At 43.7% G+C, this 26906-nt stretch overlaps 3 protein-coding genes across 4 annotated transcripts; all 3 read right to left on the bottom strand.

Moving 5' to 3' along the window:
- Nucleotides 1-210: 210 nt before the first annotated feature.
- On the bottom strand, nt 211-13113 carry heatr6 (HEAT repeat containing 6). Its single transcript, XM_017492315.3, has 20 exons — nt 12818-13113; nt 11533-11640; nt 11155-11295; nt 10919-11034; nt 9803-9917; nt 9596-9697; nt 7965-8108; nt 7542-7840; nt 6120-6297; nt 5807-6013; nt 5480-5579; nt 4822-5111; nt 4600-4722; nt 4088-4177; nt 3862-3996; nt 3104-3226; nt 2835-2959; nt 2633-2729; nt 2135-2339; nt 211-1595 (listed from the first exon to the last, which is right to left on the bottom strand). Exons 1-20 carry the CDS (start codon nt 13085-13087, stop codon nt 979-981), a joined length of 3585 nt encoding a protein of 1194 aa, XP_017347804.1. The 5' UTR covers nt 13088-13113; the 3' UTR covers nt 211-978.
- A 2067-nt stretch (nt 13114-15180) lies between these two features.
- On the bottom strand, nt 15181-20354 carry LOC108278758 (dynein light chain 2, cytoplasmic). The gene is made up of 3 exons (XM_017492316.3): nt 20192-20354; nt 15995-16131; nt 15181-15717 (listed from the first exon to the last, which is right to left on the bottom strand). The coding sequence occupies exons 2-3, from the start codon at nt 16124-16126 to the stop codon at nt 15580-15582; spliced, it is 270 nt and encodes an 89-aa protein (XP_017347805.1). The 5' UTR covers nt 16127-16131; nt 20192-20354; the 3' UTR covers nt 15181-15579.
- Nucleotides 20355-22134: 1780 nt separating this feature from the next.
- On the bottom strand, nt 22135-26900 carry srsf1b (serine and arginine rich splicing factor 1b). 2 transcript variants are annotated; one of them, XR_006984057.2, is made up of 6 exons: nt 26753-26900; nt 26455-26651; nt 25333-25514; nt 25049-25221; nt 23435-24278; nt 22135-22806 (listed from the first exon to the last, which is right to left on the bottom strand). XR_006984057.2 is itself a non-coding variant. In XM_017492317.3 (5 exons), the coding sequence occupies exons 2-5, from the start codon at nt 26646-26648 to the stop codon at nt 24090-24092; spliced, it is 738 nt and encodes a 245-aa protein (XP_017347806.1). In that variant the 5' UTR covers nt 26649-26651; nt 26753-26900; the 3' UTR covers nt 22135-24089. The 2 variants fall into 2 exon arrangements, 1 of the variants encoding a protein (XP_017347806.1); XM_017492317.3 differs by having other exon boundaries at nt 22135-24278.
- Nucleotides 26901-26906: the final 6 nt, after the last annotated feature.

Raw genomic sequence — 26906 nt, forward strand, 5'->3', positions numbered from 1 at the left:
AAGATACACGGACTACTTCAAACCATTAAACGTTAATACCTATTGTTAAATGGTGAGAGGTAAACAATTTATTCAGTTTATCTTTAATTCCTCATGATAAAATGTTTTGTAATGAAATGAATTAAGCTTGAAAACTCACAGCTCTACATCGCCCTCTGGTGTTCGCGTCATGTTGCACATCTCAGATACACAAATACAAAAACACGAACCTAACTTTAAAAAAAAATCTTTATTGTTTCTTGCCGGGGATTTAATAGTACGTGTCAATCAGGTATTGAGACAAGCCAAAATGCTTGGGTGTATTTAGGGTAAGCTGTTTACAGTGTATCCTCGCATTTCAAACTGAGGTTTACTGTCACGATACGAAAACACCGATTGGAAAAAGCTGAGCAGGAAATAAAAAACATCAGAGTTCGGGCTGCTGCGTGAAATCGTCTGTGATTTACAGTGTCGGACTTGGCGTTTGCGATTGAATACGCTTGAAGAAGAAACACCTGTGCACCTGCTCGTTCATGCAATTATCCAATCAGCCGGTCATCATGTGGAGGCAGTGTGATGCATTAAATCACGCAGATACAGGGCAAAACATTCAGATCCAACATCAGGATGAGGGGAAAAATGTGACCCCGGTGACCTTGACCGTGGCATGGTTGCTGGTACCAGACTGACTGGTTTAAGTCTTCAGAAACTCCTGATCTCCTGGGATTTTCACACCAAAGTAGTGTAAATTTTCTTCCAGTCACGTGATTGGCTGATTGGATAACTGCATGAATGAATGTTCGGCCGCACCGGTGTTCCTAATAAAGTGAACGGCGAATGTAAATAAAGCTGTAAAATATATATCCTAAACATCTTGATTTATCTTTAAACCGAGTGTCATTACGATTCTGCATTCATGAATGGCAAATAAACCAAAGCAGCAATATGTTTCAATTCCTATCGCTGTAATGTCTACATGATCGCGTCTGATAACAGCTTCTACGGCGAGTTATCGCTCGTCTGCGTCATATCCATTCCATCTGACACCTTCATCCCTTTGCAGGCCTTCAGAACATCCTCCAGGAATCTAATCAGCATGTCAAGATCAGACCTGCTTCCAGCTTTAATATCCCCTTCCAGCTCCTTCAGTCTGATCAGGGTCTGATCCAGCAGCTTCGGTCTGTCTGTAGGCTCCGTCTGGTGTCCTGCGTCTTCTCCGGCAATGATCTCGCGGCCAGAAACGGATGAAGCGTCGGTGAGGTGATGAACCAGGAAGCCGTGCAGCGCGGGTCTCGACTGGCCGCTCAGCGACTCTCCGATGGCTGGCAGATCTCCGGTTTGGCACAGGGACAGGAGGTGAAGGAGAGTGTGGCAGAGCTCGGAACGCAAGCTGGCGCAGTAGCGGTATTCGAGAAAATCCTGGGTTTCTTCACTATGCTCGAGGGCTCGGGCCGAGGCTCGCCACACTTCAGCGAACTGATGCTCGTCTCCATAGCAATCCCGTGTAGCGGGGACGGAGAGAGCGGCGGCGGATTTGATGCGGACTTTGAAGTTCTTGCAGGACGTGACGATGGACGAGAGAGCAGAGTAGGCCTCCGTAGACCAGCTGGCAGTGCCTGAGGAAATCGTGATAAGAACAGAGATTACTGTAAGCTGAATATCTGAAATGTTTTCGTTTTTCCGTTCCTGGTCTCACGCTCTGTTGGCGGAGTCTGTTCACATACACGCACTGCTTTTTCTCCCCGAAGTGTTTCGCGGGAAAAAAAATTCACTACTTAACCTCACTGCGTGCGACAGAAATTTGGGCTCATTTGCACGAAGGGTGTGAATAATCCGGACTCTACGGTCTGAGTCTGGGATTCATTAGCAACGAGTACGAAGAGGCAGTGCTCCTTTCACGCTTTCCCGCTGAGAGTTCGGCAAAGTTCGATCCTGAAGATGTAAACAGGCAAAACGTGCACTACAACTCAAATCCTCGTAGGTTGGGGCTTAACTTCGGAATCGAATCACGTTTCGGTCAGAAGACGTACAGCTGATGCAAAAAAAAAAAAAAAAGTCTACACACCCCTGTTAGAATTGTAGGCTTTTGTAATGTCTTACTCAAATGCAGCACAGTATTCGTGGATTTTCTAAACATACGTGTCTGGACACTCACCCAGAGGCAAGGCAGGGTTTTGGAAAGCGTTGCCCAGAGCGTAGCAGGCATTCCAGCGCACCTTCATGGTAGCATCTCCTCTGGCTGTGTCTATAAGAGCCCTCATGGCCTGATCAAGAGGCTGCACAAATGCTGGCTTACTCAGGTGCACTGGTTGCAGGAAGTGCAGCAGATTCCCCAGGGATCGCACTGCGTTACTCTTTACCTACAAAATAATAACACCACCATTATATAAAAAAAAAATTGTTTAAAAAAATTAAATAAATAAAAATGTAAAAAATGGATGTTAATGGATATAATGCTGCTCCGCTGGATGTTTGAAGTATTGGATATTTTTTCTCTAACCAAACCCTGATTGATTTTCTAGAACGTTGTCCCGGACGTAGACCTGTTCTTTGGTATTCAGGATTCTTTTTTTTTTGTACAGCCATGTTCTCTCTAAACAAACTCCACCCCTTCTGATGGCGGCAAAAAAAAAAACGCTCTACGTATATATACCCTGTCCTTGTCACCGGATGCTTGGGTAGCAGATCTGAGCATCTTTAGAAGCAGCATGTCAGAGAGCTCCGCTTGAAAATCCAGTCCAACAGACTCCCTGAATACATTTAAAAAAAAAAAAAAAAGACAGACCTTACAGACGTCAAAACCGGTCGACTAAATCAAATGACACCAAAAGTATGCAAATGTATTAGTCTCCTACATGTTGACGATGAGTGTGTCGGTGAGGTTGCCTAGCGACCAGGCAGCCTTGGCACGGACGTTGGGTGAACGATCGTCCAGGACTGTGAGGACGGCGTTAGCCGTGTCCGCCACAAACATCACGTCCTGAGAATCAGAGAAGAGTGCCAGATGAAGAGCCAGATCTGTACTCACAGCAGGGATCGGAGAGCTTCTCACGTTTCTCTCTAATCCCTAACTGACTGGAGTGAAGAGGAGGAAGGTTTCGGTGTTGCGATGAACACATCGTACCTCTCGGAGACAGGGGAAGAGAATGTAGACACCGAGAGCCCTCACCGCCGCCGCCTTCACCAAGGAGTTCTCGCTATACGTCAGCCCGAGCAGTATTGTGATGCACAGAACCTGAGTCTTGTCCTTCAGAAACACACACACACACACACACACACACACACACACACACACACACACAGAGCATAGCACATAACACATAGCAGGTTTTTTTGTGATCGTTGTGGCCAAAAAAAAAAACGCTCGATTTTGCTGCGGCTTTTTTTTTTATCTCCAAAACGTGCAGCGCAACTTGCGGAGTTTTTTCGCGCTTCTTTTTTGCGTAAAGCTATTTGAACTGGCGACGTTGCAAACGCACGAGACTGTTTTGCACGGTGACGTTTGTTGGTAGATGAGACCTTTCGGCGGTACTCGTGTCGAAAAACCGCCGATCGTTTATTTTAAAAAATCGCAAACTTCTCCGAATACGCTGCCGTTTGCTCGGTTTTGCGTTCGTTAATTTATGCGATCGCAAAATCCTGGAGGGACTGCCTGACAGATATAACATAGGGGCAGTGGTGGCTCAGTGGTTAAAGGCTCTGGGTTACTCATCAGAAGGTCAGGAGAAGGTCAAGCCCCAGCGCTGCCGAGCTATCACTGTTGGGCCCTTGGGTAAGGCCCTTAACCCTCAACTGCTCAGTTGTATGAGATAAATGAGATAAATGTAAGTCGCTCTGGATGAGGGCGTCTACCAAAAAATGCCATGAATATAAGACACTCACCGGAAGCTGGTTGAAGGCCTGTGGTAAGATGGAGGACAGCGTGTCGCATGCACTAGTCTGTAACGTCGGGTGTTGCTCGTTCTGTAAGGCTCCGATCAACGGACCGGTCAGAACCTCAGACCAGAACTGTACCACCTGTACCAAACATCCACCACACTCATTAACACTAACATTATGACACTAACATTTTTTTTTTCTTTCCTAGACAGTTCCTGTGCTAACTTACCTGGCTCACTGGTACAGGACTGACACTCTCCGAGGTGGTGGGCTCAGCTCTGTACTGCTGGATGATTCCTGTGCCCAGTTCCTCCAACAGCTACAAAAACACACGGGAAATTTGAGCTTCATGACCCGGAGTGAGAAAGGGATCGACGAGGAGCGAGAGAGAACGGTGGAGAAATACACAGACTGTTCTGAGTGACGGAGATTCACATTGTACCAATACGAAGCCAAATTAAATCTCGTTATCTTTACACACAGGTCTTATCCGGGGTGTATTTCCGGCTCGCCTCGTTACGGTGTTCCCGGGATTGGCTCCGGATCGAGTACGTACTGCTGAAGATGAACGAACGAACGAATGAATGAAGGAATTTTTGCACTCTGCGCAGGACTCCATTTAAAAATTCTTTTTTAAATGTTATTAGGTCATATCTACCTCCGGTCACTTGGAAGGGTGTGCGGGAAGAATTTCGCGGTCAATTTGCATCAGTGATCAGACAGACCGAGAGAGAGCGTTACCTTCGCTCCATGTAACTGCACAGACGGGTCCTGTTCTCGGAGACAGCGAGCACTGAGCTGACCCAACTCCAGCAGAGACGCCTGAGCCAGACAGAAGTAGCCCTTCACCAGATGTGCCAGGACCTGAGGAACACACACACACACAAAAAAAAAACAATAAACACCCTAAACTCCCAATCCACTCAACCCTGTCTTCTATAATCGTCCCTGTTCACTCCTCACCTGAAGTGCCTCGAGCCGGACCGGTGAAGGCTCCAGTGAGCCAGAGGTCGCTCCTCCTGTGTCACTGTCGGAGCAGGAATCCTCTCTCGGCTGAGTCACCAGAGCCACGCACACCTGCAGCAACCAGCACGGAGCCTCCTCTGCCCCCTTAATGTCTGCAGAAGTGTTAGCATCTCTCTCTCTGCTTCCAGAGGAAGACTGTTTCAGGAGGAGCTGCACTTCAGGCAGCGGGGCCTGAGAGGAGAGGATCGCTCCCAGCAGGGTGAGGCTGGACACCCGAACGTTCACGTCTGCACAGTGACATCACGAGACTCATAAAGTATCTCCACCAAAGCAATGTCGGCAATGTTATTATTTATATTGTGTTGTTCTTGTTTTTTTTTTTTTTTTTAAACTATGCTGGAAGATTAATGTAACACTTAAGTCTGGTATCGTAAAAAATATTGTTCTCATTGACGTTTCACGTAGCTCTTATTTAGGTGGCAGCTTGTCTAGAGCATATGATTCCAACTGAACATGTAAACAAACACTCTTCAAATGCGTCTTTAAACACATCAGATGATTCATTATGTGACCTTTTGTTTCTGTGTTTTATACCGAGATGATACTTGTATTGCTCTCTACACACCGTGTGAGTGGGTGAGCGCGGCTGACTCACCTCTGTGCCGGATATACGGGCGAATCTGTTTCCACAGAGGGCTGAGCAAACCCGGCCTTAAGCGTCTGTAGGGTACGTTGGACACCAAGTGGGCAAGGCACTGGAACACACCACACATCGCTTTATATACTACTCGACTCGCGCCAAAAAGAGACGCATTTGAACTGTAATTCATTAATAAAAAAAAGAAAGAAAGAATGATATACACTACTGACGGTGTCCTTAAGCTTTATTGCTTGATCGCTAGAGCTAGACTTGTTTTTTTTTTTGTTGCTAAAATTTGACACGCATCCAGATCTCACGCTCCCGCTATTCACGTGACGTTACCTTTATGACCTGCGTGAGGGTCTGACAGGAAGACTCGGCTAGTAGTGCGAGCAGAAGGCAGCGATGCAGCTCCCTCAAGCTGGCAGCCAGCGTGGCTGAGAACGGAGTGAAGGCTTGCCGGGGTGCGCCGGTGTCCTCGGCTGCCGAGAGAAACTGCCGAGAACCTTCTAGGAGTGCGGAGAGAACCTGCAGCGACGCCGCTCTCACCTGTGGAAGCCACAGAGCTGGATGAGCGGTCAGTTTCCTTATATGCTTTCGTCTCCTACAAAATAAACTCCGAATTAGCTCCAAGTTGCTTAGCGTGCCGCGCTACCTTAGGGGACGGGTCTTTAAGAGCAATGGTGACGAGGGTGAGCGAAGGACGACTTCCGATGCCTGGAGCGTCAGGGATGAAGGAGGACCAGTATCCGTACAAAGCCCTCTTTTCCACACATTTCACCACGGCCAGGAAACAGTGCAGAGCGCTCTGTCGCACTCGAGCTAGGTACAGCCTACACGACAAAGAGAACATCGGCAAAATCCTTTTATAGAACTATCATACAACGACACGAATAATAGCGTTTCTGTAAAGATTTAAAAGAGCAGCTTGTAATTCTTTGTAATAGGTATACGAATCCCCCATGTTGGTCACCTACCAATTCCCACCCACCAGCCAGATCTCCCCTATCGTGCAACGGTTACCAACCGGGGAGGATGTAGGCTGACTCACGCTTCCTCTGAGACACGTGAAGACAACCGAGCATATCTTTTCGAACTGCTGCTCGTGCTGCGTCACAGGGCATCGTAACACGCTCGGAGGAATGCGCTATCCGCCCTTTTCTGCATCCGTGAGCTCACTGAAGCCTACGATTGGCTAGTTACGCTGTGATTGACAGGGGGGAGAGAGTCTGCCATCCCGCCCACCTTCCCAGGATTTTCCTGCCCACTTTTAAACATAACAAACGACAACTTTAAAGACCAGTGCAACTGCAAATTCAATCGTCGCTAACGGTTACCATGACGCCCTGCGTGTTTGCAAAACACTGATTGACACTATCTGACTATTATCATTCACTATAACGAATAAGCTTTTTTTTTAATCCTTCTTCCTCCTGTCAATTTTATTATTTTGGCTTCACCAAGCCAACATTCTGTTCTACTGCTTGAGCTTCTTCTTCTTCTTATTATTATTATTCTGAGAACCAAAATGTCTAAACTCTACTCCTACAAGAGCTTTCCTCTCCTCCCTCTCACTCTGACAACAGAGACTCCCACTACACCTATCTGTCCATCAAGGCCTCTCACTCTCTCCATCCATCTCTCCATCAGTCTACCAGTAGCACACGCACACACTCTCTCTCTCCATATTTCTTTCGATCAATCTACCTGTACCACTCGCTCACGTCTTTCTACCAGTAGCTGTCTGTCTCTCTGTCTGTCTGCCTTTCTTTCTATCTTTCATCTTCAAGCTTATGAAACAGACCGGCTTGGTCAAGCCAACAACAAAGTTTGTCATGATGAACTTTACCCATCCCTAACCCTAACCCTTATGTGACGCCATCAGATCATGTAAGTAAAAACGCTAGAGATGGTTAACTATATTGCTGATTGTTCGATGATTTAGTGATGCAGTTTGCACAGTGCTACAAACATAGCTTATTGTGCTACACATCCCTCATTCACTATTAAAATTGTTAGGGACAGCTTTATTTATTTATTTATTTATTTATTTTTAACTGGTTCGATTGGCACAAACCTGAGTTTGGACGCCATTCCTCCTTCAGGATCGGAGAACTCCGAGTCAGAGCTCCCTTTCTTCCAGGAGGGGTAGAGTTGAGGGCCTGCACCTGGTTGGAGAGGCAGATTAAACTCGGTAGGCGTTTGAGGCCGGACGATCTGGAGCTCCCCTCGTCCTGGTCCTCCACTCGCTCCGTTCCTGACAGGCCTCGAACTCGGCTCCTCGTCCTCACCTTCCTCCGCTCCGTCATCCGTCTTCCCTTCTGCTCTAGCTTTCTTCCCTTTCCCGCGAGACTTCCGCTTTTTATTCTGTTGGGTCTGGACAGGGTGAAGCGTAAAGACTGTCTCTGGTTCCCATTTTCCAGGCAGCGGTTTTAAAGCCAAGCAATAAATTACACCACAGTAACCTTTAGACAAAAAAAAAAAAATGTCTCCAACATACCGCTGGTGTTTTCTTCTGAGCTGGCACATCCTGCGCAGGTTCGGCTTCGGTTACAGGAACGGCGTCGTACTGAGGGAGAGGCGCCGGGTACAGAACCTCGGGCATCTCTACAGTTATCCCTGGCAATCCATGAAACATGAATTTCTAACCGAGAAATAAATTCAGGGTTATCTACGACCTTCGGCTAAAACGCATACATTACATTATTCTCAAAAACGAACACCGTGATAAAGGAACATCTTAGCAATGTCCGTTCGTACTAGCGTTTTAAAAAGCCGACGGGCGATGAAAGGGATAGTTCAGAAACGCATGAAATGTCGTTCATAATCAGCTAAGTGGTGTCACGTACTGTACGTGGTGTCTGTTGTTCACACCGTGTCTTTTGTTGCATGCTCAAATCATCACACACTCGCCTCAACGCTGCTTTCACCGTTATGTAAGGTTATGTAATCTCACACAGACTCGCTGATGTGCTTCCTCTGTATTCCGACACTTATCCATGAACATGGCCATGAACGCTGCAGAGCTAAAAATAAATCACAGCAGGTAACCTGACGCCAGAATCCGTTTCTTCCTCGATACATAGGCCAATGCAAGCATCAGATTCAGGTAGAGCAGGTTTAAAGTATGCGTAAACGTCGGTTTAAAAATAAATAAATAAATAAATAAATAAATACAAGTTTAATGTGTTTAAATTTGTGGGAATGTTAAGGATGATAATACTCTACCAATTTCATTTAAACACACACATATTACGCTATTTTAAATGACGCTGTTCATGTTAAAATGCTATTGCTTAACGAAGAAATGTCCTTTGGGTCGAACATGTGATGATTTAGGCATGCTGGGAATTTAGGATACAGGAAGGATCAGTTGTGGAAACGTCATTTTCGGCCAAAACCGTCGCTTTAAGAACGCTAGGTTACTTCCAGCTGTCTTGTTTGAAGTCTATTACATCTAATCTAAAGCACACAAAAGGTGCTAAAGAAATAATTTGATAATTATATAAACGCAGCCCCCTCCGAAAGTATTGGAACAGCAAGGCCGGTTCTATCGCTTTCGCTATACATTGAAGACGTTTGGGTTTGAGCTCAAAAGATGGATACGAGACGACAGATCAGAGTTTCAGCATTCCTTTCCGGATATTTACAACTAGACGTGTTAAGCAACTTAAAACGTGGCACGTCTGGTGGCAGAGCACCCAATCTGTAGGCAAAAGTATAGGAACGGATCGTCTTAAACGTATAAGCGAAAGCAATAGGATCGCCTTGCTGTTCCAATACTTTCAGAGGGGATTGTAAGTCCTTTGAAACATTTTGTGTATCACAGTTTATTTACTTTACAGCTCTGCCCCTGTGGCCCCATATAACAGCTCGCATCTACCAACAAAACGTCGCCTGCAAAATAAAACACACGACACGTTTGGCTCGATTCAAAACCGACTAAACACCGCACGTGTGAAAGAATGCCGTTTCACTCCAGTATATCTCGCTTACTGTTTGATTTCCCATCAGAAACAGGAGGACAGACAGCTAATCAGAGAGAGCACCTTCAAGATTCACGAGCCACATGAGAAGAGTCTAATACTAAGACTGATTGTTTAATACATCCATCAGTTCGTATTGTGTTACCTTAAGTACAGCTAATAGCGAGCCCAGGTCCTGATCAGGACTGGCCTTCCATTTCCCCCAATTCAGGAAATACTGCATCCCCTTTAGAGCACTTTGCAACAACTGGGGGGGGGGGGGGGGGGGGGGGATAAAAACAGAGTGAAAACTCACCAGGAACAAAAATGGTTTTAAACAGAGTTAAACAAAATCTTGAAGGAAATCACTGACCGTACAGAAGACAAGATCTTCCACGCCGGGCGGCTTTCGTGACTGAAGAGTCTGCAGGAAAATTCTGTAACACGCTCCTTTGTACGGTTCTTCCAAAAAGGGATTACCAGGAACACTGCCATAGACATTTACATTTATTCATTTAATATATAGACACACAAGTAATTATATCTCATTATTACTGTTAAACAGAATTTCAATTATCCGCACATTTTAGCCAAGCTCCAGAAATGAGCAACGGGTCGACCGAGTTCTAGACGGGGCTTATCTCTTAATCATTTCACTCGGATAGTCCGGTCTAGAGGTCGACCGACTGATCGGTTTTGCAGAATAATTGCTGGAACTGTCGGTTATGGGCAAAAATACGGTACAAGAGCGGCCTCTAGAGGCGAAATAAAAACTATCACTGACAACTTTTGTTGTGTTATTTGAAGTGTTTTTTGGATATCTCTAGTTTTATTTGTTATTTGGAGTGTTTAGATTGGATGTATATCTTTTATTTACAACAATATTTTTTGATAGTTCATATATATTCAAAAAGTATAGTTTTCATGGTACAGTCAGCACTGTTTATTTTTGTAATAAAGTTTCGCAAAATTTTACCTTGAGTGTTATGCTTCTGTTGATTAATCGGTTATCGGCAGATACGACGCAACTTCAGTTATCGGTATCTGTAAAATCTACGACCGGTCGACCGTTAGTCTGGAGCAAGAGGATTACACATTTGAAAACTAGAAGGATTTTAAAATCAATTCTAAAGGTTACTGAAGTGATATAAAGGCTTGTGTAATATGATCCCTTTTCCTAGTGTGTTCGAATTCTAGACAAATTTAAGACTTAAGACTTGGGTAAACCAGATACCCAGTCGACATACAGATAGATTCTTTAAGTGTTCAGAGACAGAGCCTATAATGTGCATTCAGTACAACTTATTCCCAGTAGCATGAATTCCGCCGGGCGCAAAACTAAAGACAATGAGCAGACCCAGAACCGAGCCCTGAGGGACACCACATGATAAATACATTCTGACATATCTATGTAGTCATTTTTATAAGGAATAGGCACATATTTGTCATTTTTGCTTTTGTATAAGTCTCTGAACTTGATGTAACTAACCAGATGCAAAGGTTGGCCATGCAGTGTACAGCAGAGCGTCGGCGCTCGACGTCACTCTGACCCGGGTCACCATACTTCACAAGAATACCATTCCGCCCAAGAAGATCTGGAAGGTGCTGAAGGAATAAGAGCAAGCTAAGCTATCAGGTCACTCCGACCGTAAAAAAAAAAACACAACCAAGAATAACGTCCATATAGAGACTCAAAGATTCAAAGACTGATTGAATACACCTTACCCGTTGACACTTGACTCCATTGGCGTACAGTACCGAGGAGAGCGCGAGCAGGACCTCTGGGTGTGTCCATGTGCTGCACGTGTGCAGAGCGCGTATACAATATGACACGAGAGCATCCAACGCCTGCTCGTCCACAATAACCTACGAACAAGCAAAGTCCAAGTCTTCACAAAAAATGGATGAACTAAATATCAATGTTTATTCATTGGGCACAAGACAGGAATTTGCAACACTGGAAAACAGAGAACCCAGAGGACACATGGAGAACATACGAAACTCCACAGAGAGAGTAACGCGAGCTCAGGATGCCTGTGATCCGGCAACGCTTCCCACCGCGCCACCCACAGCGACGTTCATCTCTTTGCAACCGTGACGTACCTGTAGCTGGTTCAGAAGCTGGTGAATCAACTGGCACAGTTTGACAACGAGGTGTTCTTGGCTGTGAGGCACCAACCGGCTCGCGTGCACAAGCAGCGCGCACACATCCTGCAAAGGACGAAAAGAGTGAACGCTTTACAGTCAGCGATTTGGCGAACAGGTCGCTATTTTAGAGACTTAACATGACTCAACAGTGTCCGGTGTGTGGTGTGAACGCGTGTCTGACGTCCTCAGGTACTCATGTTCACCTCGATGTCATTTCCAGACGCAAATGACTTTGGGAAATAAACTCGGTATTTTACAGAGTGACGAACACACGAACAGACCAGCTGGGTAGACAGCTCTAGACCTTGTATGAAATCAGGGCTGGACACAGAGGCCTGTCGCCGGTTCACCGGTTTCCCTTCCTTGGACCTTTTTTGGTAGGTACGAACCGCTGCATCCCGGGAACACCCCACATGACCTGGCGCTTTGGAAATACTCCGACCATCACAATTTGACCCTCGTCAAATTCACTCAGACCCTTACGCTTGCCCATTTTTCCTGCCTCCAACACGTCAAATGACTCTTCACTTACTGCCTAATATATCCCAGCCCTCGACAGGATCACAGATGTTATTCACGTCACCCTTCAATAGCGTTAATCTTATGACGGACAGGTGTTCGTATGAAACGTCCCTATAAACGGACAGACTGTTCAACCGCATACGTTTTTTCACCGAAAACAATTTAATGTATTATCTGTGCTATAAAATGACAATAAGCAGCACCATAAGATGGACGATTCCTTGATACTAAGACTCTGTTCTTTTGAATATGAAATCCGTTCCATTGAGGAAAAACTATGCCAAGGTTTCTCTATTGTACAATCCAGTAACGCGACTTCAGATTTCAGTATGTAGTCAGAATAAACGGTATATTCTTGCACCTTATATTACATGTTTGCTTTAACATAAAGTCAGTTCCCTCTCATTGTTATGAAAAGGTGAAAGCAATCTTCAGGGAAAAAATCATTTCACAAAGATATTGTGAAATACTATCCTGTATTTGGAGACTGAAATCAAGAGGGATCTGAGGCTGGCATATAGCAGAAGGTTTAACCAAAATGAGTAACTGATGTTAATATTCAGCACTGTTATATTATTATTATATAACGTGACACGTGTGCAGTGTGGATCCAGGCTGAGGCCCTGTTGCGAGTATGTATTGTAGTTAATTAGCCGTGTTCTTTAAGAGAAAGAGGAAAAAACAGAGTATAAAGTACGTGAGTGAAATGTTGAAGTACTTGTGGTCGTGTGTTGTCATGTGTGAAGCTGCTGCTGTAGTTTTCGGAGATCAGCTGGTCGAACAGCAGGTTCAGTTCGGTTTTCAAGCCCGGGCTGTCAGAGGGTCGCAGGGCTATTAGTTTGCTGAAGCAGCGACTGAACTGAACTTCCGCGGGCAGTAAAGTGCTCCGTGCCGCTTGAGTGGAAAAAGATACGGGCTGAAATCCAGGTAAATCTCGCTCACAAGATACACACGAGCTCGAATCGAATGAAGTTACCCGGGCCGCCATCTTGAAAGGGCCAAAGTAGAGGCGCTGCTATGGTAACTACGGTTCAGTGCCGGTGTCAACAGGAAGTGTAACATTTTTAACGTAAAAGTCTGTTATGTATAATTCGTACCCTGGTGTTACGAAAGTTGAACACTTTACCCTATTGTATTTTGTAATTTATTTATTTTTTTAAAATGATTTTACTAGATATTTTCCACTATGCATTTCCATACACTCTCTAGCCAAAAGCTTGTGGCAGTGGTGGCTTGAAGGTTAAGGCTCTGGGTTACAGCTCGGGAGTTCAAGCCCCAGCGCTGCAATTATTGGGCCCTTGAGCAAGGCCCTTAACCCTCCCTGCTCCAGAGTAACCCCTTAACATGCTGGGATATGCAACGAAAAAAGAATTTCACTGTTCTATAATGTATATGTGACCAATAAAGATTCGCTATTATTGTGTTCACTTCACAATCACACCAATATGTGTTTGTTGAACGTGCCGTTACAACCTCTCACCCTTCTGGCAAGGATTTCCACTAGATTTTGGGCGTGGCTGTGGGGATTTGAGTTCATTCAGGCACTGATGTTAGGTGAGGAGGTCTGAGGCATGTTGTCAGCGCTCCAGTTCATGCCAAAAGTGTTCAGTTGGGTTGAGGTCAGGGCTCTGTGTAGGACACTCGAGTTCTTCTAAACCGAACTTGGCAAACCATGTCCTCAAGGAGCTCACTTTGTGCACAGGGGCGTTGTCGTGTTGGAGCAGGTTCGGGCTTTTTAGTTCCAAATGGAAATTGTAATGCTACAGCATGTAAAGACACTCTGTACTGTATACTGTGTGTGTTTACAACGTTGTGGTGACAGTTAAGAGAAGAACTATATATGGGCGTGACAGTCCGGTGTCGATAAACTTTTTTTGCACTATAGTGTATTTAATTCATTAGTCATTAGCAGCCACTGTATCCTGGTCAGTGCTGTAGTGGATCCTGAGAACAACCGGGTGTGAGGCAGGAATGCACCTGGAATGGGACACCATCTCAGGGCACCATGTATACGTACATTCACACACTCATTGAGACCTAGGGGCGATTTAGCTTAGCCAAGCCTCATACTAGCATGCTGTTGGGAGGTGTGAAGAAACCAGAGAACCCAGAGGAAACCCACACAGATGCAAAGAGAACAAGCAGAGAAACTCCACACAGACAGTAACCCTGAACTCAGGAGCGAATCCTGGATATGCGTGGGTTTCCTTCTACCCCAAAACATACATGCAGGTGTATTATCTACACTAAATTGTCCCTAGGTTTTAATAACTGTGTCCTTGGTGCCAGGTGGTGAATTGGCATACCATTCAGGGTGTATTCCTACCTCATGCCCAGTCGTCCTGGGATAGGCTCCAAACTTACCACAACCCTGACCAGGATAGAGCAGTGACTGAAATGTATTTATGAATGTAAATGTGTGACTGCTGTAATACATTTACATTAGCTCATTTGGAGGATGCATTTGACAAGCATGACTTAGAACTTTGTCAGGGTACAACTAAGCGGTTGAGAGGTTAAGGGTCCTGCCCAAGGACCCGACAGTAGCAGGTTGATGGAGGCACCTTCATCCACCATGGGTCTCTAAAAGCCCAGTGTGGAGACCCTTAGGAGTCCTACTTGTTAGATTTTGCAAGAACTGGAATAGATTAAAATCTAACAAATCACTTCAGCAAAAAATCTACTTTTTCACTTTTGTAGTTGAACCCAGGATTTCTTTTCAAGGTCATATTACCCAATTTTGTAAGTCAAATAAGTGATCTTGCAGGGTTCCATGAAGATGTGCAGAATGCAGAGCAGTGGAATGTTCCTTGCCGTACCCGGTACATGCCCAGTGGTACTATACTGGACATCCGATCTTCAGACAAACTGTTCATCGGTCATGGAGGAAAGAAGCTTCAGTGTCCAAACAGAGACTGGCCCAGTGAGTGAAAATGGCTGCATGACAGTAGCGCATGTCAAAAATAACATCTCGCGTCACTTTGTCGATGCGCAGAACAAGGAATCCTGCGATTCTCACAGCCGCTTACATACATAAATAAGCATGTTTATATCAAAAGAAAAAAAAAAAAAAAATGCAGGTATGGTGTATTATTCTTTATTACTATTACTTAAATGCATCAGTTAAAGCAGTTTATACAACTTTAGTGCAAAAACAAAATTCAACTTTGCAAAAATACTCAGCAAAAAAGTTGCTTTAACTCAACAGCAACTACAGGAAAGCAACATATACAAATTAAATATTGTACACGGTCCATGCACTTATGCACAGCCTCCATAGCCATTTTCTCAGGGTGAGCAAGTGTATGATTATGTTTACACGCATTTATATATGTATGTATGTATGTATGTATGTATGTATGTATGTATGTATGTATGTGTGTATGTGTGTGTGTGTGTGTGTGTGTGTGTGTTGGCATCAGTGCATCACAGTCCAGGTTTGGAGCTTAAGCTCAGGATTTGTGCGATGGAAAGCCTTTCTCAGCCTGACTTGAAGAGCAGGATGGCAACTTGACCAAGATAGAAGTAGATGAAGTGCTTCGTTTCGTGCGTCACGTAGCTGCCAAAGTTCCGTCCCACAATGCAATGCCACGTGGGGTTGTACTTCTTATCAAACTCCTATGGGGTGGGGAGCAGAAAAATCCAGTAATCAGATCATTAACACATGCTAGGCTCATTAAATCTAATGAAAATCGATCCAAAATGCTGTTTAGATCTTTCTCGCTGTAACTGAAAGCCTAATTTGCAGGAACATTTTGAGGAACCGTAATTTAATCTTAAAGTGAGCTCGAGATGCCGATTGGTGCCCCGTCGTCAGAACCACATCTCCATCAGACACTTCTGTGGGAAACGCAAAGCTGTCAGTCACTAAGCGATGATCTACATTTAACGTTACCTTTTTGATGTAGGCAGCAATGTCTTTCTCGATGTTGTACTTCTCCATGGCCTGTGTGGCACAATCCACAGCATCTTGCTGCATGTCCTCAGTCATGTCAGCATTCTTGATCACGGCCTTTCTGTCAGTCATGATGTCTGAAACGCACGAAGGGACAGTGTTAACGCTGGGGGGACGGGGGGGGTGTGTGTATGTGTGTGTGTGTGTGTACGGGGACAGACGGTGGACCGTGTCGGCGTAAACGTAATCGCATGAATCAGAAACTGCATCAGGACAGTGTTCATTTGTTTAGAACCGAATTAATATGCAGTACATCTTGTTCAGTAAAAAATAAATAACTGCAAACCTCCATTACATGAGGACAAGGCTATTTTTAAAAGCAGCCAAGGACTATTTTCTCGCTTTCGCCTCCCAATTTAGAAATCACCAGTTCTCGGCTCATTAGGCTCCATCACAGAACATGGCTATTCTTTGAAAGCCAAGGCTGCACATGCATATGAAGGCACCACATCCTTTTCACCCCACAGACTGGTGCATTGCTTAGCGACAGGCTCAAGTGGATCCCTGCTGTGTTTTCCTCCCAGCGAAAACTGCAGCTAGTTATGACCAGCCACGGGTGCCACACGGTGCGGCTTTGACTCAGACATTAGGAATAACTCTGGCTCAGACTTCTGTTCCTGTACAAACGTCTCCGTTTAATGGTTCCTCTGTAGAGGAACATTCTTCCAGCCTATCTGTGGTCCAGTAATCCCATGAATATTGACCCAATCGAAGCAAAAGGGAACAGGGTACACAAGCATTCCCAATCCACAATGCCAATTCCCATCCACTAGTTAGCACTCCCTTTATACAACAGCTACCAACAGTTGAGTGTGAAAGCAAACACGTGCTTCCTTGGAGACGTGTAAAGCCAGCCAACCACATCTTTTTCTATTCTAAACTGCTGCATCACAGGGTGGCAGAATACACTCAAAGGAAAGTGCTATCTGCCCTCTTCCACATACATGGACACCCACGACTGGCTAGTGCCATCCAACCAACCAGTGATCAAAACTATTACAGGCTTTACACACATCTCTTGAAGGCTGTGGTACTCCATTGATCGGGGTCGGACATTTAATCAAAAATAAACACCATTAACTAGCTACTCGATGCGGACACTGCCTACTAAATGAAAGCGCTCGTGTGTGCAGAGTTCATTCCCGTTATAAAGGAAACAAAGGAGATACGAGTTCGAGAACTTAACTTACCGAGCTTACTCAGGCTCCACTCACATATATACAGATATCTGAGGAGACGCAGTCCACAAATATCTGCACAGGAATTATTTTCATGATCGTGTGGAAAGCGATATTGTCGAACATGCCGTTGGAATGTTTCGCAGGGCCGTTAATACATCCGTTATCTGAAATTAACGGCCATTTATATATAGAGCGCATATCAGCGACAATTAATAACTTCACATCACAAAAAAGTGAAACCCAGTGCTTTTGCCTGGGTGTGTTTTTTTGTTTCTAAACCTGGTAGTTATCTGGAGAGTTTAATTAATTCGCCGTTGGGCCTCCATACTTTACCTGATTCATAAACGGTGCTGAAATTGACATCTAAACGGAAGGATTTTCATTTCTTGACCATTTGGAGTAATTAATACCACAACAAGCAAAAATATGTACGCCATCTAATACATCACCAGCATTTTAAATTCAAGTCCATCACTGAGGATTTTTATTTTTTTGAACGATCAAATGATTAAATAAAAGCCATTCTGACGTGCATGCTTTTCCCTCCATTTTGAAGCACGACCTTCGAGTTGCATATATTGCGCTGTATAAACGGTGTCATGTTCGGTATTTTCCCTGCAGTCATGAAATGCAAGTATGGGCAAAATGCGCCGTTTCTTAGCCGAGATTCCACGACTAAACCGACGGGTTCCGTTTCTGTTCAAAAGCAGCAAATGCTGTGTCTAGTTTTGCACGTTGAAAAAAAAATAAGGAGAGGAGTCTGGGGTCCAAGTTTACAGGAGGTCTTAAGGAACTAACGCAACCAGATAAAATAAAACGAATAACCGTTTAAAAAGGCCACCCGAGATCCTCCCGTTTTCCGCCCAGGACAGGAAGAACAAACCTAACCTTTGTTGCCTGACAGCACAGGAAATAGCGTACTGGATTTCCTGGTGAGTGTAATATTCAATGCTCTACACTCAGCGGTGTGGTCCAGGGACGAATACAATAACCGGCTAATGAATTTGAGTGGGTAGTTTCAGCTTCAGTGGGCAGTGCAAGGCCATGTCCTGTTCAACCAGACAGATTTAAATGTCATCCGGCCTAAGAGGAATGTGAACAGTTGTGCAAATTTGAATTGTGTAAACACACAGTTCTTGTATGACGTTTACGCAAATGGATCCAGGCCAGGCTGGAGGACACGGATCTGGACTCGTGAGATATTCCAGGGCCACAATTATAAGGAATAATTTTGTGTCTGGACAGGATTACCATTACTGTGTTTCGCAAAAAGAAATAAACCAGATTTAAGGAATAGCACTGGACACCTAAAATGTAGAGAGTTCACTTGCAATGTGGTTTTGTTTAAAAATGAATAAATAAATTAAAACAACAGAAAATAGTATATTAGGAATGACAAAAAAAAAGAAGGTCTACAAACATGCAGCAGGTTACGCTGATGTAAAGAAAGGTCACAGTGAGGAATTCAAAAATACCATACATCAATCTATCCATCTTGATTTGTGAAAAGTTGTGAAAAATTGGTCACATTCGCTTGCTCTGTACCGATCCATCTAGTTTAACAATAAGGCAAAACGACAGGAGTCCAAGCACTAAACCATACATTTGATTGATTGGGTAGGTATTCAACCACCAAGTACCAGGTGACCGCGTTTTAATACAACTTATAGCTTGGAAATCATACAGAGGTGTACGCCAAAACAAAATTTACTGACTCAGGTCCACTTAGTCGTCTTTTTAAGTCCTATGCATTTGAGAGGCATCAAGTCTTCAATGAAAGGAAAAAGAAAGAAGACAGTAATAAAAATAATAAATCATTTTGTTTTGGCATACAGTACAGTTCTATCTGATTGCCAACCTATAGGGTACACACACACACACACACACACACACACACACACACACACACATATATATATATATATATAAAACAAAAGTGGTCATCTGGTGGCTGAATACCACAGATCACTTTTGTGGTTCAGTGCTTGGACCCCTAACACTTGAATGTAGCCTATACCATCTGACTAAGGGTTTGGACCCTAAACTCTGCCCAAGTCTCACTCATTACACAGTCAATAACGTCACCTGGGTATTATAGTTAAAAATATGACTCGGATGCTTATACCGAAGATCTTTCCATCACACCGAGCACTGCTTGACTCTACAGTAAACAGTTGGAGAGCTGTCTGGTTCCTGGTTCATTTCAAGGTTTCTTCATGCCTTCTCAGGGAGTGTTCCCTTGCCACCTTCGCCTCTGGAGGGGGCAGGGTTAAATTTAAAATCAATATCTAGAGTCGGATATCTGTAAAATGTAAATAAAACCAAACTGAATAGTTTTATGAAAAGGCATTCATTCAAACTGAGCAATTAGGTAGATAGATAAAAAAATAATAATTGAACCCATTTTTTTGAGGGGGGGGGATATATATATATATATATATATATATATATATATATATATATATATATATATATATATATATATATATATATATATATAAAATCTCTGCCTGAGTTAATGGTAAAACCTACCTGGCTATTGATGGAGGGGATTAATACTGGGAAAGTCAATTATAGGGGGGGAAATATCCAGATTAGATGATTTTAACTAACCACTAATTAATTGGTACGAGAGGCCAACTTTTTTAAAAGTGTACCCATAAAATAACCCGAAACGTAAAACCGACGTCACTCGAGTTCAAAAATCAGGACTAATAAATAAATAAATAAATAAATAATAAAAAAGAAAAGCACTCGTATATCCGTGTGAAACGTATTTCACTCCACAGAACCCCTTTAATAATAAACCGGTCTCCAGCACAGAGCTGCCATGTCGTGGGGTATCTTGCAGGTCATGCTTTGCTTCTCCAATAAACTTGTCGGCGTGCACGGAAAGAAAGGTTGAAACGCCGGATAAATTGATTGACGCGCGGCGAACAAAGCGCATACAGCTTACCGTGTTTTAACAAGTTCTGCACCGGTGAGCTGTTTTACTTCAAGCTTGCCTCTTTTGGACCACCAAACGCCACGTTTCAACCACAGACTGCTTTTCACCTTTCTCCACTGTCCATGCAGCGGCTGCGCTTTTCACTCATATTCGACTACGTATCCTGAAGTGTGTGTTTGGGGGGGTGGAGAGAACCTCTAAGCCCCGCCCACCTCGTTGCACCTGCCCTCTGATTGGCTACGGCGCCGTCTCTACCAGCGCGTTACAAGCATTTTCCACTAGCTTCCTACTGCCCGCGTTTTATTTCATCCCACAATGCATTAGGTCGGGAGAGGGGAAAGAGTAGCTCGCGCGCGCGCGCGCGCTCTCTCTATCCAGGTCTCGTTTACCTCAGGCCGTGTGGAAATGTGCTTCATAGTATATTTGACATCATTTATTTGACCGTATATGTTCCAAATATGATGGGAAATGTCGATTTACTATGTTGCACGTTTACAAATTGATTATTTATTCTCACAATGGCCTATTTTGGCTACAGCAAAGTTAAAATGAAGCTTTTTTTTATTCATTCATCTCATGTATGTGCTTCATACTAATTCCAGGGTTTATTACAGGAACCCTGGCTGCAAAGTGGGCGAATACAGTTCGGATTCATTGGGCAGCCAGTCCATTATTCACACAAACATTTACACCGAGGGGCAATCAGGTATGGCCAATCCATCTTGGACTATGGGATTGAAACCAGAGAACCTGGAAAAAAACAACAAATGTGAGCAGACCATGCAAAAATCCATAAAAGACCGTAACCATGGCTCAGAACCGAACCCTGGAGCTATGAGTTAGCGATTCCACCCACATACAGCCTTTATCATACCAGATACGTCACTTCATTGGAAAGGTAGGACAGACTATTCATAGGTCCAAGACTGAGACAAACACCAAAGATTCTGGACTGTTCAAAATTTGGTAACACTATATGGACACCTAACCTTAACACCCACATGCCCGGTCCAAAGTAGATCCCCCTTTGCTTCAAAAACAGCCTCCAATCTTTGGGGAAGGCTTTGCACTAGATTTTGGAGAGTGACTGAAAGGATTTGAGCTCATTCAGCTACAAGAGCATTAGTGAGGTCAGGTACTGATGTCAGGTGAGGAAGCATGGGGTGCAGTGGCGTTCCAGATCATCCCAAAGGTGTTCAGTGGGGTTGAGGTCAAGGAAGGACACACGGGTTCTTAAAACACAAACCCTAGCAAACCATGTATGCATGGAGCTTGCTTTGTGCTCAGGGGCATTGTCGTGCTGAAACAGGTTTGGGCTTCTTAGTTACAGTGAAGGGAAATTGTAATGCTACAGCATACAAAGACTTTCTATACAATCGCATTCGTTCAGCTTTGTGGCAACAGATTGGGGAAGAACCATATATGGGTGTGATAGTCAGGTGCTCACAAACCTTTGGTCATACAGTATATGCAAGTCCAGAGTCTGCATTCACTCCAAGGAGAGAAATGTACAAAATCTCTGTACACGGTGGGAAAAATTAGGTTCAAATCCAGTTCATCGGTAATGATGACCACGTACGGTATACTCCGATTGATTTGAAGAAGCAAGTACACTGGAGCTCTTTAAGCGAGCATCAGTTACACGTGCATGCGCCACTGCAGACAAGAGCATTGCCCGGTAGAACAGGAAGCTGACTTTTCTTAGTATTCATCTATCATTCATGAGGTATTATTTTACATGCAGTTCTGCAACAATAGTTGAGAGCTTTTATCCCAGGTTTTGCAATAAATAGCACAGTGTAATTATAAAAATATCCACAGAACCCAACTAGGCAATCTTATTTCACGTGCACATTAATTGCTTCTGTTTATCTTTATTTATTTATTTAAAAGGCCAAAAAGAGGAGCACACAGTAACACAAATAAGTATGCAAAAGAAAAACACCACATGCTAGATTTCCAAACTTTATTGAAAGAGAGAGACAGACAGAGAGAGAGCAAGAGAGAGAGAGAGAAGGAAAAAACAAACACTACAAACTAGAAATCAGAAGTAGCCAATTCAGAAAATCCCACCAATTCCAACACACATAACTAAAAATTCAGAAGCATTTTGTATATTTGAATCCCTAAATAAACTACAAAATCCCCTTCATTATGTACATCCCATCCCACCCTCCCAAAACCTTAAATCCCTCTATTTACCCAGCTCCTCATGTGGATTCCATCCAAAGCAACTGATCCAGCCTCCTGGTTCCTGGCTCTGCTCCACTTTATACCAAAAACTCATCTCATAAAAGAAAAACAATCGCAGGATCCCTTCAGTGTGCGCCTCTTTGGTCTGGCTCCGCAAAAACAAAAAAGAAAAAAAATTTTTTAATTTGGTTCTAGAAAAGCCAATTGAAAGGTTTTCTGCTTTTTTTGTTTTGTTATCTCCGTTAAGTGCGGTTTTGGTGAGGGGGTTGGGATCCTCTCCTACGGTTCCCGCTCCCGGTAAATTGATCCTGCTCCATGTATGTATCCATCCTTATCCTAATCCTAATCCTGATCCTGCTCCTGATCCTGAACTGATCCAATGATCCGGCTCCAAGGATCGGGAGACAGTGTGTCCCTCCTCCAATCCAAACCTTTGAATACCAGCAAAATCAAAAAGAGGGATCAAGTTAGAATCACAGCTATGTCAAAAGCTTCTAAGAGATTATCATAGGAGCGGCGTTTTTTTTCTTTTCTTTTTTTCCTTCAAAACATAAAATGAGTACTTATCTATGACAAAAACCTTTAAGTACCATATTAATGTTACGCTGTACCATCGTCACAGACAACAACAAAAAAAAAAGCATAATTTCCTTAGTGGATTTGCAATTTACATTGATACAAGTGCACAAGGCAAACCTTCTTCCATCAGTATCTCCTGAGATGTTTGTGTGGTTGCTCTATAATGGCACGATCCAGGTCCACTTTACATGACAAATGTTTTGTATTTAGGACAAGCAAAAAAAATAATAAATAAATAAATAAAAAGGTATGCACGAGCATGGCATTAAGACAGAACGCATGCATGCTTGGCACTAAAGGCCAATGAAGAACAGGTACAAAAAAAAAAAAGAGAGGGAACTATAAAAGGAGGGTAAAATGGCAAAGCAAAAAAAACGAATGTTACTTCACTAAGAAAATTTAGTTTACGGAAAGTCTGAGGAAGAAAAAAAAAAATCCTGCAATTTGTTTGAAGGTGACTAAAAACGCTTGTCATCATACCATTGCCAAAATTGAAATGCCTGCTCCTCCTCCTCCAAAAACGCTTTATCCTAATATGAATGAACTGTGCTTGACAATCCTTTATTCCAAAGCATTCTTTAATCCTGCTCCTCTGTTGTCTATAGAAAGACACATGAAAAGGTAAAAATAGAACAGTTTTGCAACAAAAATCCTAACCAGCAAAAGTAAAACCCAACTTACCCCACACCCCAAACCCTAACAAAAACAGCCAATTTCTCAAAAACATGACTTTTTTTTTTTATCATTTGGATATCTACCTTTTCTATCATGTGTACAAACAATGGGGTATGAAACACCAGTTAAAATATGGATGCAGAACAAAAGACATAAGGGAGGAGGGGGGGACAGGATAGGATAAGACAGGACAGAACACTAGGAAGGGTGTTATGTTTTTTTTTTTTTCTTTTTTCTTTAGGATGAGGGAGAAGGAAGACAAACGGGAACATCCACTTAACTACATTTCATTTTGATCTCGTTAGCTAAATGATTAAAATGAAAACGACTCATTTCTGGAATTTTCCGCTGCAAACCAAAGATGATCTCGACTCAGGCCACGAGGAGACAAGTCAAGAGCGCGATGAAGTACAAGCGTGGGTCCAGCAGAGGGCGACGCAGGGTGTGTATTGTTGGAGCTTTAAGTGCGGGAGCGAGAACGGCTGTGGCGGGGTGAGTAACGTGGAGATCCTCTGCTGCGGCGTGGCGAGTAGCTGCGGCTACGGCTGTTGCTCCGGCTCCGGCTTCTGCTGCGGCTACGAGAGCGTGAGCGCCCGTAGCTCGGGCTGCGGGGGCCGTCCACCTTTACGCGGATGTAAGCGGTCTCACCCTAGGAAACACATAACAGATCGCTTTCTAACACAGAACCGGCTAACGGTTTAACTAATTCAGGAATTACTTACCGTTTGCAGACCTGAAACAAAAAAGTGTTAGCTTCACATTCTCCCTCCAAAATTTCATCACCTGACAATTCAGGTCAAGCGATCGTAGGACCGACAGGCTAACGCGTGCTTCCTCCGAGACACGTAAAGCCAGCGGATCAGATCTCTTCAAACTGCTGGTGGTCACGCTGCATCGCAGGGCGGCGTAGCACACTCAGAGGAAAGTGCTATCTGCCCTCTAATGCATACACCGAGTTCACAGATGCCCACAATTGGTTCGTGTCACTGTGATTGACAGCGGAGAGAGAGTATGCCATGTCATCCTTCCCACTCAGAGAGCATGGATAACTTTGCTCCATTGCCTCCTGGCCATGGATGGCTGTGGCATTGTCACTTAGTCTAACATTTAAAGCTTCACCCCACCCTAAGACAAAATAATTGAAGGATACAATCTATAAAAAATTGATTTACAGCACAGGAGTGGCAAGAAAGGGATGTCAAGACGATAAACAGTAAGAACTAGCACAAATCTTGGTGTCAAATACATAACCTAATAGCAAAAACACTTACATTCAAGTAAGCCATTCCTTGGATCCTCCTAGTCCATGTGGCTCCACCACGGGTTTCTGACAACCTTACCTTGAAACATCCCAATCCTTAAGCTATGCCCTGTCCTGTCCTTCTCAATGGCGGTTCCTATTCAGAAACTCAAACGTACCTCGTGGGACCGGAACTTAGTGTTATCCAGCTTTCGCACAGCGTAGGTCATGTCTTCTTTGCGCACAAACTCCACAACACCGGTGCCATCTCGGAAAACATCAGCGTAACATACATCACCTGCTTCACGCATGTGATCCTTTAGGTCCTGCCAGCTTCCACTAGGAGGGAGTCCTGTGTACGAACAAGGAAAGCATGAACACGTTAACACAAAACTGGCCTTTTTATGCCTAAACATAATGCATGCTTTTTACAACGTGGTAAATTATTAAGAAATGTACCAACCTGAAACTATGACCCTGTACTCAGAGCGCCGGGACGGGGGACCGTATCTGCCTCGGGGAGCCCCAGCTCCACCTCCCCCGCCACCTCTTCCCCCACCTCTTCCACTCCTGGGGAACTCCACCCGCAAACGATAGCCATCGTAGTCATAGCCATCTCTCCCGTACACAGCATCTTCTGCATCTCTAAAGAAAGAGAACATGAAAAAGTATGTAACATATTTAACACATCTATACATGCTGCATTGTTCTTACAGGGTTTTTTTTTATCCTCGTACGCTGCGGTCATTGTATTTACACACACCTGTCTTGTTATGTAACCTCGTCCGTCGCGAGTCTGTTAAAAATCACGGCGACTATCCACAAAGATAGTGTTGTTATTTAGTTACGTTATTATTTAAAGTACATTGTCCACCAACATGGTGGAAGGAGTCCTGATAGGTTCTCTAAACTCGTTCCTTTCTCAGAAACCAGTCACTCGTCACCACCGTCGCTCCCGTATTTGTTCCTCGTTTTAAAATATCTTCTTGCTGATATTTACTATGAATGAACACATTTATAAAAAAAAATTATTTTTTTTTAAAAAAAGTCTATCCATAACAGTTCAATTTCACATCTATATCCCAGCTACTTACTACTACTTTAGTAAATGAACTACAAAATGACTGACTTACATTGCATTCCTAATAGAAATGACAGCATTTAATAAACATGTAAACAGTTAGTTTGTGGTGTTCTGACCAAACTGTTCTTCTTTCTTAATTTTAGAAAAGAATTTTTTTATTCTGATAAAACGGCAGATTTCCCGTCATGAATATTCAATATTAATCAAATTAGTGTACAACGTCATCTAGCGGCGCTTTTTTCGTGTTAGCACGCTTTAGCTACTTTACCCTGAAAAGAGTTGCGGCACGAGCTTTAATTTTCATTCCAATCACTGCCAAAACATGTTTAAAAAAATAACCACAATTTGGACTAGAAAGTAGTTAGTTATTTTAATACATTCAATTGCGGTTTAAAGCTTAAATCTGCCCCTCCCCCCTCAACAGTCGCCATGCAACCTAGCTAACGTTAGCCATCTAGCTAAATTAGACGCCGAGGGATTCTTGCCATGTTTTTCCTTTACCTGGGGTCCTCAAACTCAACAAACGCGAAAGGTGGTCCTCCTCTTCGGTTTTTCAGGTCGATATCACGGATTGCTCCGTATTTATAAAACACGTCCTCGACGTCTTTGGTGCGAATGTCGGGAGGCAGATTCCCCACGTAAATCCGACAGTCGTTGTTTCCCGCAGGACCTCGGATCACTCCACCGCTAGACATATTCTAACAACAAATAAACACATTTGCACTTGAAATGAAAAAAAAACTTAGGAATCGTTATAACTTAACGCCGGCCGGTTTATCCTTATAAATGCAACACTTACCAGAGTTAAATTAACAAAGGGGCGTCCGAACACGCTAAGGAGAAAAAAACACGCGTCTCGCACCTAAGATGGCGCCTTCGCTTCTTCCTGCCCCTCTGCTCGGGCGCTGCAAACCAATACAAATCAGGGGCTGAAATCAAAATGGCGTCGTATT

The sequence above is a fragment of the Ictalurus punctatus genome, chromosome 18 (assembly GCF_001660625.3).
Source record: "Ictalurus punctatus breed USDA103 chromosome 18, Coco_2.0, whole genome shotgun sequence".
NCBI classification, from domain to species: domain Eukaryota; kingdom Metazoa; phylum Chordata; class Actinopteri; order Siluriformes; family Ictaluridae; genus Ictalurus; species Ictalurus punctatus.

Excerpts from the sequence above, each read along its gene's own strand:
- heatr6 (XM_017492315.3), bottom strand. The coding sequence starts at position 13,087 with ATGGCGGCCCGGGTAACTTCATTCGATTCGAGCTCGTGTGTATCTTGT. Across the intron at positions 11,641-12,817 it reads ATGACAACACACGACCACAA|GATGTGTGCGCGCTGCTTGT; the intron begins GTACTTCAACAT and ends CGTCCTTTGCAG. Across the intron at positions 11,296-11,532 it reads AGCTTCTGAACCAGCTACAG|GTTATTGTGGACGAGCAGGC; the intron begins GTACGTCACGGT and ends GCTTGTTCGTAG.
- srsf1b (XM_017492317.3), bottom strand. The coding sequence starts at position 26,648 with ATGTCTAGCGGTGGAGTGATCCGAGGTCCTGCGGGAAACAACGACTGT. Across the intron at positions 25,222-25,332 it reads GTACAGGGTCATAGTTTCAG|GACTCCCTCCTAGTGGAAGC; the intron begins GTTGGTACATTT and ends GTTCGTACACAG. Across the intron at positions 24,279-25,048 it reads CTAAGTTCCGGTCCCACGAG|GGTGAGACCGCTTACATCCG; the intron begins GTACGTTTGAGT and ends TGTGTTTCCTAG.
- LOC108278758 (XM_017492316.3), bottom strand. The coding sequence starts at position 16,126 with ATGACTGACAGAAAGGCCGTGATCAAGAATGCTGACATGACTGAGGAC. Across the intron at positions 15,718-15,994 it reads TTGCTGCCTACATCAAAAAG|GAGTTTGATAAGAAGTACAA; the intron begins GTAACGTTAAAT and ends CCCACCCCATAG.